The sequence below is a fragment of the Drosophila subobscura genome, chromosome E (genome assembly GCF_008121235.1).
Source record: "Drosophila subobscura isolate 14011-0131.10 chromosome E, UCBerk_Dsub_1.0, whole genome shotgun sequence".
Lineage (NCBI taxonomy): Eukaryota > Metazoa > Arthropoda > Insecta > Diptera > Drosophilidae > Drosophila > Drosophila subobscura.
Genome location: NC_048531.1, coordinates 11,140,868 through 11,159,323, shown reverse-complemented (window position 1 = coordinate 11,159,323; position 18,456 = coordinate 11,140,868). Strand labels below are relative to the sequence as shown.

The 18,456-nt window shown below is 41.5% G+C and overlaps 2 protein-coding genes and 1 long non-coding RNA gene across 10 annotated transcripts in view; 2 read left to right on the top strand and 1 right to left on the bottom strand.

Moving 5' to 3' along the window:
• Positions 1-11,096, bottom strand: part of LOC117891742 — a 28,663-nt gene extending 17,567 nt beyond the window's left edge. For 3 of the 7 annotated variants that reach the window (XR_004648651.1, XR_004648649.1, XR_004648648.1), the window contains exons 1-3: positions 10,817-11,096; positions 9,715-9,816; positions 9,540-9,655 (exon numbers count right to left, since the gene is read on the bottom strand). This is a non-coding gene — a long non-coding RNA (uncharacterized LOC117891742). Of the gene's footprint in view, positions 1-1,385; positions 1,542-9,539; positions 9,656-9,714; positions 9,817-10,816 lie in introns of those variants that run through there. The other 4 variants (XR_004648650.1, XR_004648653.1, XR_004648652.1 and 1 more) reach the window with 3 other exon arrangements.
• The window catches only part of LOC117891736 (flocculation protein FLO11), a 33,686-nt gene continuing 22,310 nt past the window's right edge, over positions 7,081-18,456 (top strand). Inside the window, exons 1-2 of the mRNA XM_034797330.1 lie at positions 7,081-7,198; positions 8,585-8,962. Coding sequence (XP_034653221.1) covers positions 8,830-8,962 — 133 coding nt within the window. The 5' untranslated portion in view covers positions 7,081-7,198; positions 8,585-8,829. The remainder of the gene's footprint in view (positions 7,199-8,584; positions 8,963-18,456) is intronic.
• LOC117891738 (chromodomain Y-like protein) lies at positions 11,267-17,261 on the top strand. Of its 2 annotated transcripts, XM_034797333.1 has the most exons (4): positions 11,267-11,410; positions 12,089-12,950; positions 13,076-13,297; positions 16,920-17,261. In XM_034797333.1, exons 2-4 carry the CDS (start codon positions 12,210-12,212, stop codon positions 16,926-16,928), a joined length of 972 nt encoding a protein of 323 aa, XP_034653224.1. In that variant the 5' UTR covers positions 11,267-11,410; positions 12,089-12,209; the 3' UTR covers positions 16,929-17,261. The 2 variants fall into 2 exon arrangements, with proteins under 2 accessions (XP_034653224.1, XP_034653223.1); XM_034797332.1 differs by having other exon boundaries at positions 11,274-12,950.

Below are 18,456 nucleotides of genomic sequence, written 5' to 3'. Positions count from 1 at the left end.
TCGTTTGACTTTCTGCCATTCTATTAAAAACCGATTGCATCTGGGATGGGAAAAAGTTCTGGAATATGTCAAAAAGTCGGCCGTTACTCGGGTTTCAGCCAAAAGAGATTGACGTCAAGAATATAGATGCCTGACTTTTGCTTATAAAAAATCTACTTCATTGTTCGTGCAAAAAATATCTCAAACTTTATGGATGTATTTATTAAACTTCGCACTTTAAGCTCAGTAAAGTCAAACAGTGGACTCCATCTATAAATAGCAGCAAATCCACCTCTGAAAATCACTCCCGTTTCCTGAATCAATTTCCTTTGGGCACGGCACTGTGGTGCCCGTAAGTCCCAATGAAATGTGCCATCAAATCAATAAGCTTAAATCGGACGCACATTTACGCCGATGGCATTTTTTGTTGCCTTGTGGGTTGGTGGTGTTTTCGAGCGAGACAGTTGCAGAAATTAAATTAACCCATGAAAATGTCGAACGCGTCGGGAGTACGTTGATCTGTCAGCTACGTGATAAGGTTATGCCTGTGTCTGTCCTGCGATTGCGTTGGTTGCATGTCCCTGCCCATCATCCGAACTTCGTGAGAGGTCCTGTCTTATCGCTGCCTTGGCAACCAACCACAGATAAAATAAATGTATAAATAAATGTCTTGTATTTGTTATTCCATTTTTCTCTTCCCTTTGGACGGCTCACTTTTAATAAACCATCATGGGTATGCTGCCACTCGGCGGAGCGGCATTTCAGCGACTGCGTCAAGTTGTCATCAAGCCAAGGCGAGGCGTGCTTATCCCGGCTTTATTAACTGTCCAAAGTGTTTGTCGTTCCTTCTGCGGCTCCCAGGACAGACCCTTCAGCAATCATCTCTCCAGCCATCATCCTCATCAGCTTACTTTCATTTTGTGTCTTTTTCTGGCGCGCCGCGTTTTTGTGGTCTCAAATATCAAGTTTATTTTTGTTATTGTGATTATTTTGATATTTTTATATTTTGTCTGGCGGAAATTTCATTTGTGGCACTCCTGCAAAATAACCGTTGATTTTTGGTCTAATTAGCAAACCCCTGCACGATAAAGTGGCAACGGTTTTTCGTTGCTTTATTGGACATTTGGTTGGATGGTTCAAGAAGTTGTGGTTTGAAAGTTTGTGCCTTGCACTTTTGAACAAATTAATTTACAGAAATATTCGCAGGAATTTTAATTACTTATATTTAGATCGAGCCTTGGACTTATTTGGCTGATTAAGGGGATTTAATAGATAGCTTGCATACTGATGGACGAAGAAGGATTAAGAGAAAAAGGGAAGCAAAAGAAAACCGAAAACAAAAACCGGATTTAATTTGATTACTGCAAATTTAATGGTTCATCAGCTTCGATTATAATTACATTATTTATTTAGCCAATTAAGAGAGCCCTAAGAGAGTGAATTAAGTTAAGCGACCGTTAATATTCATTTAAGTAGCGGCCCACGCCCATGCGCCTCGTCGCCAAGTGTTTTGACACTTGAAAACCACAAAAACAAATTCAAACACGTACAAGGTGCTAAAGCTAAGGGAGAAAGTGAGAGTGGGAGAGTGAGAATGAGAGAGGTGAGACAGGGGCCATAATGAGAAATGGAACAACACGGAACACACGCACACTAAGAAAAACAAAAGGCAAAGACAAACACAACATGAAAAGCAATAACAATAATAATGCTAGGCTAAAGCCATATAAAACATACATATATCTACTTAAGAGAGGGCAGAGCGAGCCTAGACAAGTAGGTGGAGCCAAGACATATTAAATAGAAGGTAAGGCAGTCTACTCCAGGCTGCAGGCATGTTCACGGATGCTCCAGTAAACAAATAAAGAGTAAACATGAATGTATAATGCATCTGAATGACGCGGGAGAGCGAGATAATGGCAAACATGACATGTGTCTCACCTTCCATTAAGCATATCTTGGGGGGAGAGCGGTATCGGAAAGGTAGCTAGCTGGAGCATGAGAAATTAGGAGGAGGGGGTTAATGGAGAATTGTTGGCGTGGTAAATAAATAAAACGATTTGAGACGCACACAAAGACACAAATGTAAGCACAGTCCTCGAGGTGCAAAGCACAGCAGCAGCTTAACAACATTCCAATTTTGTTGTGCTTTGTGGTGGAATGGGGAGGGCAGTGAGGAGGGCGGTCTGAGTCAATGATTCGTGGAGACGGCGTGACGAAGAGTCGTGGCCTAATCGTAAATTGCTCTGAGTAGGACTAATCTACACACATGCACACGCATTAGGCACATAAAAATTGGCACTCAATAGGCCGGAGGGCACTCTTGTGTCTCGCACACACACGTTTTTAATCTCTGTGTGTGAGTCAGACATATGCATGTGAGTATACCGCTACAGAGGGTATTATGATTTTTTCCATATATTTGCAATGCAGAGAAGGTCGTTACAGTCGTGTCCTTTTAAAGAGACTACCATTTGATGTATACTGCCATGAGAATAATGTTTCCACAAGGGTATCAAATGTCTCGGCGTACAATGGTAGCCCTCGCTTGTTACTTTCTTATGTAAGCGTTTTGTCGCCCGACTTTGTGGGTGACGGCATCGTCTGGGACACGAGAGCCGGCTCCTGGTTTGATGCCCCTGACAGCTGGCTATGCATTTTAAATGCCTAAATTGGATGAGAGTAATGGAAAATATACTTATGGCAATATGCTAAACATTTACATTCCCTATTCGGGCTTACAAGATTTGGAAAACTATATTTCTCGACTTGTGTGTGAGATATTGTCATAAAAAGCTTCCAAATGCATTACAAACTTAACACTTGAGCACAAATCTAATCAACTTTGACCTTAGAAATTATTCAACACAGAAAATTGTGCCCTTATTCTGCACATTCTGCTTAGATATTTCCTCAACGTATGCCACAAAATTTTACGATTCTCATTTTATCACCCTGGAAGAGAAACAGAAGCCAAAACTCACCACCTGCTGATTTATATTTAGCTAAAATTATACAACCGGGCCAGGACCTCCTACACCCCTCCTAATCTCTGGCTAGAACATCGTCACTCGTATATTATCGGCCACTCGACCGGGTCGACTCATCTGACTTAACGTTCTCCGCCTGGCCAACTCTGGCATTTGCTCTGCCAAAATATTTTAGGCATTTACAACTTGATATCCAATGGTCTAGTGGCAGGCCATGCAGTGGTTCGTGGTTCTCCATTCCCATCGACTTGTTCCGACTTTAAGCCCCTTTTGGGAGCAATCACAGCTGGCGGTTGGCAAACACCACAAGCCACAAGAGCCAGGCCATCCATTGGCAGCGTGTAATACTAGAGCTAGAAGATGGGAGGGTGCGGAGAAACGACTTTCTTGCCAACTAATTGCTGGAGAAGCAGGGAAAACCTCCGATATCTGACACCATATGAGCTGGCTCCATCATTAGCCGAGCGGGGATGGGTAAGGGGAGCCGCACCTGCCAGTTGAGTGACATCAAGCATGCAGCCTCGTCTGACATCTAATTAGGGCACCAAATAATGTCAGCAAGAGGCAGACCAGACGACGGATACTAAGCAATTAAATATGTAAAGTCTCCAGGTTCAATTGATGGAAAACCATCTTCCCACCACATCCCACACAATTCCGCACTCAAAGTGAAGGCGCTGATTCCGGCCTAAGAGTAAATAAAGTTTAGAGAGCATACAAAAAATAGGAAATAAGTGGCGCGTGTTAGTTTGGGTTTGAGTTTTGGACCCGCATCACCAGCTGAGTGGCACTCATCCTGCTTACAGCATACATGAGGCATCGGCCTTCGGCCCTCCGGCACTTGAGCAAATAGCAAAAAAAGGACATTCGCTCGAATTGTCACATTCGTATGGCGAGCTGGTGCCTCGATTTATGCATTTGCCTACAGACAAAGGAATTTCGATAAAGATGTCACAACATTTACTTTGCGATTTCTTTGTTAGCTTGCCAAAGGTCAAATGCCTTTAATATCTCATTAAGATACGACACGATTATTTGTCTTTACAAAATGTTGAAGAGATTCCTGCGCTAACTTTAATTATACATTTATACTTATTTGACGTGTACTTATCCGAGTGAATTATAATTTTTTGATCTGCAGACACTTATTTAATTAATATTCCCTTTCAATTTCAATTTTTGGTCAGACTCCGCACAACTTTTCTCTCTATCCCAACAGCAAAAGGCGTCCAAATGGCGAAACTTTTGAAACCCTGATAGAATAAATCTTTTTTCCGATTCGCTGATTTTATTTGTTTGCTGTTGTGAGGGATAAAGGGCCAGGCGGGCTGCAGAATGGGGCACAAACCCTTTTCAATCAAATTAGCTCCAGTCAGTGGAGCAATTCCATCACTGGAAGCTGATGAAAATTCTCGATTGGCATACTATGCGTTCAGGCCTCTAGAATTGAAAAAATAACAGCCAACAAAGTTGACTTAAATCAAAATAAATCGAGTTCGGAATGATCAAGATTGTATATCTATTCAATTGGCAGCAAAACTTCGTTGGATACCGAAAACTATGCAAACTAGAGCTACCAATCGATGCCAATCGTGGATACTTTCTTGCAGGAAGTATCAAAGCACAAACAATTATTTTCCCAATGTCCCCGTATTGAGTCATTGAGTTCAAACTTTACAGTTTCTCCCATGAGGAAGTTTGTCTTCTAAATTAGAGTGGATAAACGGATAGGATGCATGTCTAGAGTATTCTCTCTGTAAGTTGCAGGATGGTTTGACATTGTTGCCAACATAGAACGACAAACGCGGAAAAGTTTGATGGGTCAGCATCCCCTGCCAAATCATTGGTCGTTCATTTATCAGCGGGGCACACAGGAAGCGGCATTGGGCTGGGGATGGAGTGCGCCCCGCAACAGCTGCAACGATGAAAAGTCCGAATTGCTTTGGTTCTCGACAAAGATGCCCCCAAAGTTGTAAGCCAACATCCAAGTTTTACTCGCAATCGAAAAACTGGAGCTCAGAGAGCGGCCAAGTTTTCGTTTTGGTTTCCGTTTCCGGTCGGTTGCATGCAAAAATAATGACAAATCACTGTCTGAATTGTGTGCTAAGTACGTGTTTGTGCTCTCCTCTGGGTCCTCTCTATTCTTTCTGGTTCTCGAACCGTTTCTCAAGCACTTGAGTTATGACACTTGAATGGTAGACACACACATGTGCGCTATTGACGGCATCACGTTTTGTGGGCATGTTTGCCAGGTCCAGGGGCAGAACTTCACAAATGCATCGAGCCCGGGAACAAAGGAAATCGGCTGACATAATGGCTTATGTATAAATATCAAATATTTATCTGTGGAACATTTATGTTCCTTGCGTATTTATAAACTCCTTTATAAAAATGATGTCAATCATCTCTGGATGTACGTAGACTTTACACGCATCATAAACGTAATAGCTAATGTTCGGACAGCTAAAGAATACGCAACTGCTTCGCTCGCCACAGGAAGAAATGTATCCAATGCGCTTTCCGCTTGAGTGCTTCAGTATGGCTTCTGTACGTCAGTGGGTAAAAGGACAGAGTTCGGCTACGACTATACGACTCAAAGCCAAAAGTAATAATATAAAAACGAAAGTCGAAACTTCGGTGCCAAAAAATACTGTTCTTGTGCGTAAATAATCCACTCACAAATAGATTTCCTTGCATACCATGGCCCAGCAGCACTCGAATAAAGGAGTTTCGTATATTTCTGGAGAGAATTCTGACAGGATTATGTCATAAGCAGGTTTCTTTTTATTTCTGTCTCATTCCTACTGCTTTGGCAATTGTGAAATTGCGCGAAAAAGATGGCTTGTCAGTGGCAGCTGCCGCCAGCAGCGAGTAGATTAAAAAATAGCAAAACGCGTGAGCTCGAGATCTGTAGCGGGCAGAAATAACAGTCCAGAAAGGATAGACAGCAGCGCACTTTTCTTGAGTAGCCATTGGACATTGACACAACACCACTGCACTCCTTTGGGCTACAGGTGAACAATGCGGCTATTCCGTATTCCAGTTCGAGGCGCTTACATGGTGGCACGTCGAAGTTGGGCGTTGTGACATCGCATCATTTGCATATTTCCTGCTGAGAGTTGCGCTTATATCATGCATACGCAGCTAGTGTTCCAGCAATCGCCCTGCAGCTATTCCCCCACTCTTCTCCTTCTTCATCAGCATCCGCATGCCCAAGTCCCTCCCCCCGCAGACCATCTATTGTCAATCAGGGCGCTGTTCTACGCGTGTTCTCATCTCTTGGCTCTTTGGCTGTGTAATTCATCTGCTTTATCCGAGATGCGACCTAAAATGGGCAAACCGCACAATTTGGGACAGGGACATAGGATATGCGGAAATTAAGCTAATTTAACATGCCGCCCCCTCCCAATATGCTCCACAAAATACAGTTGACGATGGTGCGTTGGTGTTCTCAAACTTTAAAATTGTAGTCTGCAAAGCGTACAGTAATTAAATTGTCAGGAAAATTGTAGAACTTTCATAATCCGTTCATTTTCATTGAATTATATTTAATAACAGTCCAAAAAATGGACGGAAGAATTCGACATTTCTGCTACACAGCAACTACAGCCTACATACATATTACATGCCGTTTTACAAAGCTTGAAGCGAAGACATGAACCCTGCTGCCTCACTCCTTACACAACAGAGGGCGCTAAAACGGGAATCAAGAGCATTGCAGTTAATTTTTGAAAATTCGACTTAATCTCTTGGTTTAATATTTAAAATCGTTAGCTTGCATTTTAAAAGTAAAAGGGAACAGAGAACTGTTACAATTTCAAACTAAATTTGAATTTTAATAAAACATCTGAAACTATCAAATAGCACAGTTTTTTCTGCACTACAAACGAAGTGAAGTACTCAACTTTGGAGCAGGAGCCTCTTGGCTAAATGTACGCGACAGCTGTAACTGCCACGCGCTCACGTTTACCCTCTCTGGTGGCTCTTGGTGGTACTCGCTCTCGCTCTCCGCACATTTCTTGGCTTAAACGTGTTTTAGCCACTCTGCTCTTTCTCTGGCTCTGTTGGCTCTGTCTCTGGCTTTGGCTGGCTTTCGGTGGGGCTTCCACCAAGTCATTCTTCAGTTTGATTCGAAACAGTTTGGTTGTTGCCGCCGGTTGCTCTTTGGTTTTGGCCCAGTGAATGTCGTTCGATTGCCACCAAAAACGATATCGTCAAGTCGGTGATTTGTAAGTGCCTCTCCCTCCCTCCCCCTCTCTGAATCGGTCTCTGTCTGTCTCTCTCTCTCTGTGCCGCTGCCGCTGATCGGAGCAAGTGCGTCGATCGGGTTCGTTCGTCGATTACGTTGCGGGATTTTCGTTTGTCATTTACGTATGCAAAGCGCGTAATTTTGCATTACCGTTGTTGTTTCGGGCGTCATAAAAAGTGACCGCGTCTCCGTGTCCGCCTCCCTGCCAGCCCCTGGTGACCCCACTCCTATTCTGGAGCTGAAAATTGCACTTTGCATGGACTATCGCTTGTGTGGTCCCACTGTGCCTGTGGAGGGTGCACTGCACTCGTTTCTCCAATCCCCAGCCATAGAAATACCCATCCATCTACATACTCGTAGTTATAGCATTGAGATTCTTGTGTAAAATGTACAATATGCTGGCTGGCCTCAGCCATTAAGTAGAAACTTCCATAAAATGCATAGGAATTGTGCATGGGGCAAAGAAGCCCCTCAAGTTAATTAAAAGTTATTAATTTTTGTATAATTAGCTAAGCCAAGGTCATTGGCGGATAAACGGCGATAGTTTCTAGAGGTAAAAGAGCAAACAGCAGAAGAGAAAAATACCAGTGACAGCCGCACAAGCAAACAAATCAAAGAAACGAAACGAAAAATCACATAAATAATTGCAAACTAACCAACAAACAAACAAAAAACAAAACGAACCTCCAACCCCAGCAAAGATACATATATTATATGCCCCGTGTTTATATAGCAAAGAAAGATTCAAGGTGAATGCTGCCATTATTTTTTTTGACAGAGTGCTCGAGAGCAACAAGTGAAAATTTATTGAGATTTTTTGCAAGTTCGCGTGCTGCTGAAAGAGTGAATCAAACAAAAAAAGAGAGAAAGAAGAAAACGGTGCCAAAAGCAACGCAAAATAAATTCCATTAAAAAGTACATCAATTTAAAATCAATTTTAAGCTGAAGAATAAATTAATGGCCAATTTGGATAAGTAGAAATTAATCAAAGAGGAATGCAGAGAGATGATATCTTTCGAATTTCGAAAAGATGGCTTTTCTCTCAGTTGAATCTTCTCTCAACCAATGGCTTAAGAACCAAGGAGCGTCGATCTCTTTTCTTTACAATTCCATATTGGCGACCATATATACATACATATATACTTTTTGAACGAGTCCATTGACATTGGAGCATCATTAGGCCCCTCCATATATGTACAGAACTTAGCCTACTCACACAGAATTCTAGTTGTATACAGAGAGTAGAAGAAGCAAAGCTGCCTTGAACCCTTTCAATTAGATCCACAAAAACATAATCTTCTTATTAATTATATATATATGCATATATCTTAACGGTTTACGCCAAAACACAACGCTCGCAATCCAGAAAACCCGTCCGACAGCCTACCAAAAGCCATTTCTCGCTCCCGACTAAATTCGCCTTTTGAGCCATCAATTAAAAAAATATACAATAACAAAATGCAAATACCGAACAACAGATAACTTAACGATAATTTACAAAAGCGCTTATAAAAAAGCTGAACAAAAAGTTACAACAACAACAAAAATATTGCAAATTACAAATAAAACACCATCATTTTGGATACATTTTTGAGTTGGACGAAAAAAACAATGTCTGGCAAAGTGAAGCGACCGACGCTGTCAGCGTCGGCGCCCCTCTGCCATAGCTTCTTCGACTACTTCCCCGGCGGCACCATCATCTGGCTATGCCTCTGTCTGGTCTTCTGCAGCGTCAGCGCACAAGGTGAGTGGGTTTTACATATGGTTTTTAATAAATAAATACCCTTGCTCAGGGTACTACGGCTATTCGTGGACTCCTGCAGCCCAGTAATGCAAATAATTGTCTAAATTTGTCAAACAACAAATCTAAAACTAGCACGGAAAAACAAAAATGCACAAGCGTATCTACCTCTTCGACCCTTGCGTCAATTTATATTTAAGTCATATTCCCTGAACTCAGTTGTTATTGTTGCTGCTGCTGATGTCGTTGTCATGTTATCTCTGCTCATATTTTGTGTGTATTTTCATTAAGAGCAGCAGAAAAAAACCGAAAAAGATACCCAAATTCCGGCTGATTCACCCCATGCTAATTTATCTCGATGGCGTCGACGGCATTTTCGAGCCGTGAGATTTCTTTCGTGGGGTCTCTTACAAGCCGGAACTTCCCGAAGGTCTCTTCTGATCAAAAGAACAGCCACAATAAATGCGTGTTCAAAATTAAAAACTCGAAATTAAAATTAAACTGTTGTGAATTGTCACGAAAAAAGAGTCGAAACGGATGCGCTTAGTAATAAAGCCCAAAGAAAAATAAAAACACGTACCAGACTTCCGTGCAGCTAACAAAAAAGTCGCTGAGATCTAAAGATTGTCAACATTATCTCTGCCATGAGGCTCCCGTTTTTAGTTGTTTTCGAATCTGTTGTTTTGTAGTAGAGATCTGCGAATTAAACAGAAAATGTCACCACAGTTTTTTTGATAGATAGACCACAAAATTACGATTCCAACGATGGCGGGTGCCTCCTTAATCTGCTCGCAGGTTGCTTTTGCGCTCCTTTTTTTCCCCAGATATTTTCCCTTATGTTGAGTTCTGGCAGAGATCTGCAAAAAGTAAGGAAAATGTGAATAAATTTGCAGTTTGACTAGAGTTAAAACAAATACGGGTATGGATTTTATCAACCGTCAAAAGCAAATTTGGTTGCACCTGCAGTTGATTTCGACTTCTTACCCCCAAGGGGGTGTGCAATTTTAATGGCTTGGCCTTTTTTGGCAACCTTTTTGTGGCTCTTTGCAGTACACTACAGCTGCTGCCTTGGGATGACTCTGTTTATTTTTAACACAAGCATTAAAATGTCAGTGAAATGTCAATAAACAATATGCCGGCCCGAAAGCAGGATAAATATTGGGTTAACTGTTTACCATTGAGTGGAAATCGTGTTCAGAAAAAGAGTTCTTAACCCAGATTTGCGGTTGTTTCGGCGAAAGACAGGACAGTAAAGAGTGGCTTTAACTGTTGTTCTGATGAAAAAACCACGCACAGTTTGAGAGTAATTGAATATAGTGGTTCACTCATGCACACATACATACATATGTATGTATGTATGTTGTGCACAAAAGAAACACACCGCATGGCGGCTTTATTTTAATTAATCAGCAACAAAAAGCAAGCAAACACATTAAGCTTTACATAAGACATTGGATATATGTACATATGTACATATTGTATGTATGTACAACCTTTCTGCTGCACAACGAATTCAAAGGCCGATACCAAATTTTGTTTAGGTCTCAAAACAACAAAAGCAGCGTTAATAAAATTAACTTGCTAATGAAGCGATGATCACACCGCACACCTCGAACATACACACATCCATACATACATATGTATGTGTGTACATTCATATGTATTATATATTGGGCAGAAATCAAGAAATACAACTTATGGAAATCTACTAGTCACATTTTTAAATGCAGAAACATTTTTGTCGCGCGTGTTAAAGCCAAAAAGCACTAAAAACAACAAAAGCAGAGAGGGGAAACAAGTTTCTTCAAGCGTTCCACTATGCAAATCAAACAGTAAATACTAAATACCAGCACTCACAAATAACACACACTCGCATATCTTTGCACGGCGGCACATGTGAATTGGTATTGGTTATTTTGTAATAGGTTGAGATGAAAACGAAAGTGAAGCCGCCACCTGACTTTGAATGATCTCGCGCCGAAAGCACACAGCCCTTTCCATGTTGCCCTTGTTGTCGTCAATTTCACTTTTGTTTTCTGCCTCTGCATCTGCCCCTTTTTTTCTTCTTTCTTTCCAGTAATCGTGTTGTTAACTTTATCGAATTAAAATAAGTTTCTTTGTGGTGGTGGTGAAACAGTGATGTAACTATCGGTGCATCGGTGTTCTTTTCCATTTTTATATGTGACGTGCATATCGATATTTAGAGTTTTGCGAAAGAACACGAAAAGAATGAAAGCAAATGTTGAAGAAATTCGAACTTTTTCTATGAATTTTCTATTTGGTGTTAGTTTACTTTGTACATTTTTTGGGAATTGGTTGCATGGCTTTTTTCCCTACAAACTTCGAAGTCTTCCATCTCTATTCATCTGCCGCTCCAACAACACATGACTCGCGCGAGTGTATATTCGTGTTTGGTGTGTGTGTGAAGAAAGTGAAATGAAAAAGAAATGTGTATGTACATGTAAAGTTGTGGCACAAGTTTTGCGCTCGAAATCATAACTGTAGCTGTAACAGGTTGGCTGACTCGCTGACGACAACTTAACAAACTCCAAACTCATTTTGTCACAGTACCTGAAGTTTCTCGACCGGTGACCAGACGAATCATTTGGCGGCTGGATCTGTTGTCTGGACCGGCACGGCAGCAAACCCTATTGAAATAAATAATTGCTTTACATACATACTATCTATGCAAATTGGCATTTGCTGCATGCCATAATGATGAGAAACTTGCCAATGACATTGTTGTCCAACTCGAGCTAAGCATTACTCCAGTGAAAACACACCGCACCATTTCAATTTCTGTGGCACAAAGTGTACACGAGCCGAAAGGGAAAAAATTCACATTTTCCCGATGGCCAATTAAAATACATGTATGCATATGTACATATGTACATTCGCATGTATACATAGCACAGTTATTTCCGCTCAGCTTTCCTGCACATTTTCTGAGGGGCGCTCTCTAAAACGGATCGAGTAAACAAGTTTAGTGCGGCAGCCGAGACACAAACAAGTGCAACATCAGATCGGCTTGGCTGGTTGATTTATATAATATTCAGCTCAGTGATATATTACCTAAATACTGCATTTGCACTGTTTCATAAATCAATTAATTAATTTTATTTTGCGCAGAAGAAAATAAACCAAGTTGGCAGTACTGATTGTTATCGAACGAGATTGTGTGATAGTATTTAAGTATATCGAAGTCTATTGAAGCTCAGAAAATCGTGAAAATATTATTTGTTTTGATAAAATGCGAAGTCCCAGAAAAAAGGCGTCCAGAACCACAAGGATTCCTGCAAAGGAATACGTTGTGGAGGAAATCAAGGGAAAACGGTTCTATCAAGGAGAAACGGAGTATTTCGTCAAATGGGAGGGCTTCGAAGCAGAAAGCAGCACCTGGGAGCCAATGCATAATCTTGGCAAATGTATCCACCTGCTGGCCAAGTACGAGAACGATATGTACCTTAGGAAATTGGAAAGCACGCTCGATGAGAACAAAAATAGGAAAGCGTATGCTGCTCGGAGGGCTAAACTGCACAATAACAGTGGCGGCACACTGACAGAGCCAGAACCAGCGCCAGAGCATGTGCAAAGCAAGAATTGGAACAACAAATGTGCCCAACTGAGTGAATCGAGTGACGATGAACCATCGCCAGAATTTGAACCAATAACACCACCTTTAGGGAGCCAACCAAGAAGTCGAAGGAAATTGTCAGAATCACTTGCGTCCACGGGCTCATCGACGTCTTGCAGCTCCGAGTCCTCAGCCACCCCAAAATCAGGCTGTTCGTCTTCTCCACCCCAACCCGAACCTCAATGCCAACCTCAACCAGGTTTAACTACGAAGCAAACCTCATCCCAAACTCAACCAGTGCTCCCTACTCATAATCAAACAGAAAAGCTCGTTGACAATTTGGAGACTACAAAGAAGCTACAAAGGAACACCGATAAAAGTCGCACCAATAACTCCATTGAGGATGCTGAGGATTGTGTAAGAAAATGATTGAGTAATAATTGATATTTAGAACCATTAGGGTTTCGAGTGACGATTTGCTTTCCTTGCCTTCTGGCAATTGGATACATTTGATACTGATTCAACTTTACTTATTGAAACAGAACACCCCGGAGTGGGATAAGGAAGAGCCTTCGGGCTTAGAGCTTGGGCCAAAGCTGGAGAGAATTATGCACAGCTATCGACTTGGAGGAAACACGTTCCTGATCGTAAAGTGGATGGACAGCGAGGAGCCTGTAGCGGTCGATATCCAGGAAATAAATCAGTTGTATAAAAAAGAAATAGTTCAATATACCCAGGAACTTCAACGGAGCTTTGATGACATGGTGAGTTGTGTTTTTGTTGTATGGATATAGTGGATGTAGTGTAGTGCCTGGCCCTGTGCCCATAACCTTAAACGCGCACTTCCGTTCAGCGCCAACTTCTCTTCATAGCTTTACAGTTCGACGCTCGCAATATTTGAGCCATGAGCCATGAAAACTTCACTCTGCCTTCGGGTCAAGATAAATGCCATCGGAAAACAAAAAGCACAAGCGAAAACGAAAACGAAGCATCTCCATCCGGTCTAACTCCAAAACAACTTGTTGGAAACGTTTTCCTATCTGGCCACATGCAATACCATGGACCATGGACCATGCACCTGTAGCTGCATCTTAGCTTCCTCATAAATCATTGATAATGCTGAGGCTGTGGCTACATGACAAATTGTTGTACACTTAGAACACGTTACTTAGCAGATTTATGACCTGTGTCAGAAGAAGCATCTTCTTCTGCAAGGGCTACAGCGTGCAGGGTAATGGGATAAATTCTCATAATTTACACGTGTGTACACTCACTCTCCTGTCTCTACAATTGTAGATTTCGCGCTCAAGATCAAGTTGCGAAAATTATGAGACTCTCGGCTTGGGGTTTTTGGTTTCCATTTGGCTTATCTGTGGCATCTGTTGACAGCTGCTTCCAACGACGATGACGGCGACGCCTTCGCTTTGAACCTTTCGGCTTAGCAACTGGCGGATCGGAGCTCTCATGGCTTGTGCTCTTATCCATGTCGTGTTCGTTTGGCTAGAACAAGCCAATAACTCCCTCGCACACCGTGGGCGCTTAAGACGCTCCATGGTTCATTCAACCGGGGGTGAGAGTCGCACAAACAAGTATTGATGTGCTGAAGACAGTGGAGAGACATGTTTGTGCTGCTCTCTGTGCTGTGTGGTTTAATGGCTCTATCACATTGCTCTGTAACCTTCAATCAGGCCCCGACTAGACCCAACCCAACCCAACCTAAAGCACCCAAGTGACATGCTCACATGGAGCGAGGTGGCGGGCACACCTCGGCGGGGCAGCTTATGTTGACTGGACATAGCCCGCCTGTGGCATGATCTGGCTAATGTGTCCATTTGGCTGTTGCTTGCTGATTGCATATTTCAGCAGTTTACACAATTTGCTTGCATTGCATCGCACATATTATAAGCGAGCTCTTTTTGCTGCATTGCCAGAATGAATGGTTGCTTAGATGCGCACATTAGGATTGGCGTACATAAAAAATATGTATGTTTTATGGCTAATTAAATGACTTTGGCTAGACCCTGTAACTAATTTAATAGCTGCTTAAAGAGCTTACAGCTAATTTTAAGTTGTATTAAATGTATTTAAAATGTTAAGAGCAAAGGTCAGACATTCATCTGAAACCATTTAAATCCGTAAATTATAGTTGTGGTAATTACAAAAAGGCATCATTAAGTGACAGATCGGTACGGTCTTAATTCAATCTGATTTAATTTACTTAATCTTAGAATTTCTTCATAATATAGCTAAGATTTCGATTTTTCCGGGGGTCCATAAGGGTATAACCTTAGTTTAGTCAGAGAGTTATTACGTTCATTTGCATGCAGTTGCCTGATTTAATTCTAGTGCATAATGTAATCAATTATATCTGTTTTTTTCGTCCAAGGCGTGCTAGCACTCGCAGCCCAGCCATCTATTATTATTTTCCATTATTTCTGTGCTTCTACCACCTTCCTTGATTTCTATTTTCTAGGCTGCCTTCGTCTTTGGCGTTTATTGATTTATGTCTGTGTTATTAAGCTCCGCTGTCCGTGGCATTTTCTGTAGTTTCTGATGTTGGAACTAGTTTTGCCATATGTATGTATGTGTGCGCCACTTTCGAGGAGTCGAGTGGATAGGCAGGTGCGGCTGGGGAGATAGGAAAAGGGAAATTAGATCTGCAAAACATTTTCGTTTGGAGGTAGCTTTATTAATTGCCTTACCAAAATTATTCAAATTGCATATCAAATGTCAAATCTTCGGCAGCAACAATTTTAATTTCCTCCGCCTCAAGACACCGAAAAATTGTAAATTTCCTGATTATGAAACCTTTTGTATGCCTGTGTGTGTGTGTGTATACATTTTGTTTTGTATTGGCCAAAAATTTGCATTTAATTTCAGTCTTTTGGTGGGGCTTCCATTACAACAACACACAGTGGGCTGCAATGTGATAATTTTCTCGCTCGTTTGACCATTTTTGGCTGTGGATGTAATTACGCCCAAGGCAGCGACAGCAACAACACTACTGCAGCCTCATTTATGACGCTTTGCATATGGTAGACAACAAATCGGAAAGAAACCAAAAATGTGTGTTTCTATGTTGTAGTAGTTGTTGTAATGCAATTTGTTTAACGCTTCGTTTATTACCGAAAACAGCAAAGATTTGAGGTTATTTGTGTGGCAGCAGCAACAATTTTCGGGTCGCGTAGGCAGAGCAGCAACAACAATTACATTCAGCTGATCCTCTCTCTCTCTCCGTTTCTTTTATTCTCTGTGTGTACACCTCTCTTGGGTTTTGTTTACTGTAAATATTTGCGTTGTTCCTCCTGTGCATCTTCTGCTATCTGTGTCTCACTTGCTCTCACTTGTGCAAATTTACATCTGACTCTTTCTCTCATCTTTCTGCCTCTCCATGTCCATGTCCCTGCCATTGTGTGTGTGTGGGTGTGACCGGCTTGGGTTATTATTTGGTTTGACAGTTTAATATATTTGGTTATTTGTTCGGTGTTCGTTTTGTTGTGGCACGAGTCACAATTTGTATTTCTCGTTGTTATCTCTTGTGTGTTGTGTGTGGTTTGTCTGCTTTGTGCCTTCGGGTTAGAGGTTATTGGAACAGCAATTATATGTGGTTACTGCTGTTGTTGTTGCAATTGCCTTGCATTTGTGTACGTATGGGAGAGAAAGGGAGACAACAATAGCAGCTAGCTGCTGGAGATGGGGGTCGATTGCCCAACCTGTCTGGGCGATGATTAACCTGATGGCGATGTATCGGTTTACACATCGTTTGGCTTCATTACAAAAGGTGATTGATTGTTTGGATTTATATGGTTTATTTAACATGTGGTTGGCTGCTGGAAATCGTTTTATTTGAGAGCTGTGAAGACCTAATATAGGCACTTTGACTTATCAGTATATGAATCTGTTTCTACTCAATTAACAATTTGTTCCGGCTCAGACTGTAAATCAAAGGAAAGCTGCCATAATACCAGTAAGACCTTATCAAGCTCTAGCGCTGTAACTGCCCTTGTGGCTTTGGTCTAGTAAAAGTTTATTTCGTTTCTTTGGCCCCCAAACTCATTTAATTTCCATCTCCATTCGGCCATGCCATGTGCATCCTCAGCCACAGGTGACCTTGCTTTGTTAATATCTGGTTTTTGTTGTTGTTGGTTTTATATGGGCATCTACCACGCCCTCAGAACCCCTGACGCCACGGGCTGTCCTCTCCGACTGCCTTTGTGTTAATTTCACGCCCGTTAAAATAATTAAATTTGCCTTTGTTTTCATTCACTTTTATGTGTGCTCTGATTTTCATTTTTAGTGCAGCATTCAAATTAGTTTATCGGCTCTAAAATAAAACCAAAATGTCTGTTTTCTCATGTGATTTTTCGTTGTTTTCTGTCTTTTTAGGTAAACTGAAACTTAAGCCAACCAGATGGGAACAACGAGAGAGGAGTGCGAACAAGTTCAGGGTCGCAGCGTTTGAATTAATTTGTCTTCTTTAATATTTTTCTTCTCTTATCAAAATTTTGATTGTGTGTTTGTGAAGAGACTTTCACACGATATTTGTTATGAACTTATAGACTAATTGTGTTAAAACTACATTACGTTGGACGTATGGTCTTATCAAATAAATAACTATTAAGCAAAATTAAGTTAAAATATCAAGTTTCTTAACTGGAAACCATATCATGAAAGTGGTATTTAATTTCTTTATGCAATTTTCCAATAAATATGTGCATACAAATGACATCTGATACTTTTTGAGCATATTCAAGGTCAAACAGGCTAACGAGCGTTTCAAATACCACTAACCCGCGTCAGCCGTATGTATGTCTCTCAATGTTCACTAACGTATCCAATATCCTATTCTAGCTCTAGTCAGACCATAAAAAAAGAGGTGAACTTCCATTGAATTTGTGCAGATACTTTGGCCAAATGTCAATGGGTTATAAACCAAAATTGAAACCGAAATCCCCCCACCATACTCTTCCGGCAGAAGTGGTTGACATTTTTGTTTGACTTTTTAAATTATTTCCAGCAGCTGTGGCGGGGCGAGGGCAATCATTTTGCATTGGTATTTCTTTTGTTGATCTTTCGGGGTGTGTTCTGTTCCAATGGAATGAGGCGGAGACTTCATTGATACAAATGAGCTTTATATGTAAATTTCGGCAAATTTCCACTGCATTCTTTCGATCCAAGTTGCGGTTGGTCCGGGACTGGGACAAGTGGGCGCTGTTCAGGTAGGCGGGAACTGAGGAGTCACTTAATGACTGCATTCTTTGGTTGATGAGTTATTTTTGGCAATAGATTGAAATTCTTATAAAAACAACTGAAATATAAGGGATAAACATGTTGCCATACGAGTGGGTTTCTTTGGGTATTTGCCCGCCTACGATTTCCGCTTTTCGCCCAGCGACAAATGTACCTTGGTACAACATTTTGTCTACCTTTTGGTGCATGCAGAGAGTGTGCGAAATGCTTGTGGCATGACTCAGGGGCACCGTTACTGCCGATGTAGATGTCGTTGCCACGCCCCATTGGAGTGCATTGAACGCAATTACGCAATTGAAATTCTTATAAAAACAACTGAAATATAAGGGATAAACATGTTGCCATACGAGTGGGTTTCTTTGGGTATTTGCCCGCCTACGATTTCCGCTTTTCGCCCAGCGACAAATGTACCTTGGTACAACATTTTGTCTACCTTTTGGTGCATGCAGAGAGTGTGCGAAATGCTTGTGGCATGACTCAGGGGCACCGTTACTGCCGATGTAGATGTCGTTGCCACGCCCCATTGGAGTGCATTGAACGCAATTACTCTTTCTCGTTTCTCTCGCTTCGGACTCGATTTGCCATACACATTTTCGCTTTTCTTTTTAATTGGGATCTCCTGTGTTTTACTGCCTTTCTGCTGTGGAAACTGCTTTTCCACAACGTTTTCTTT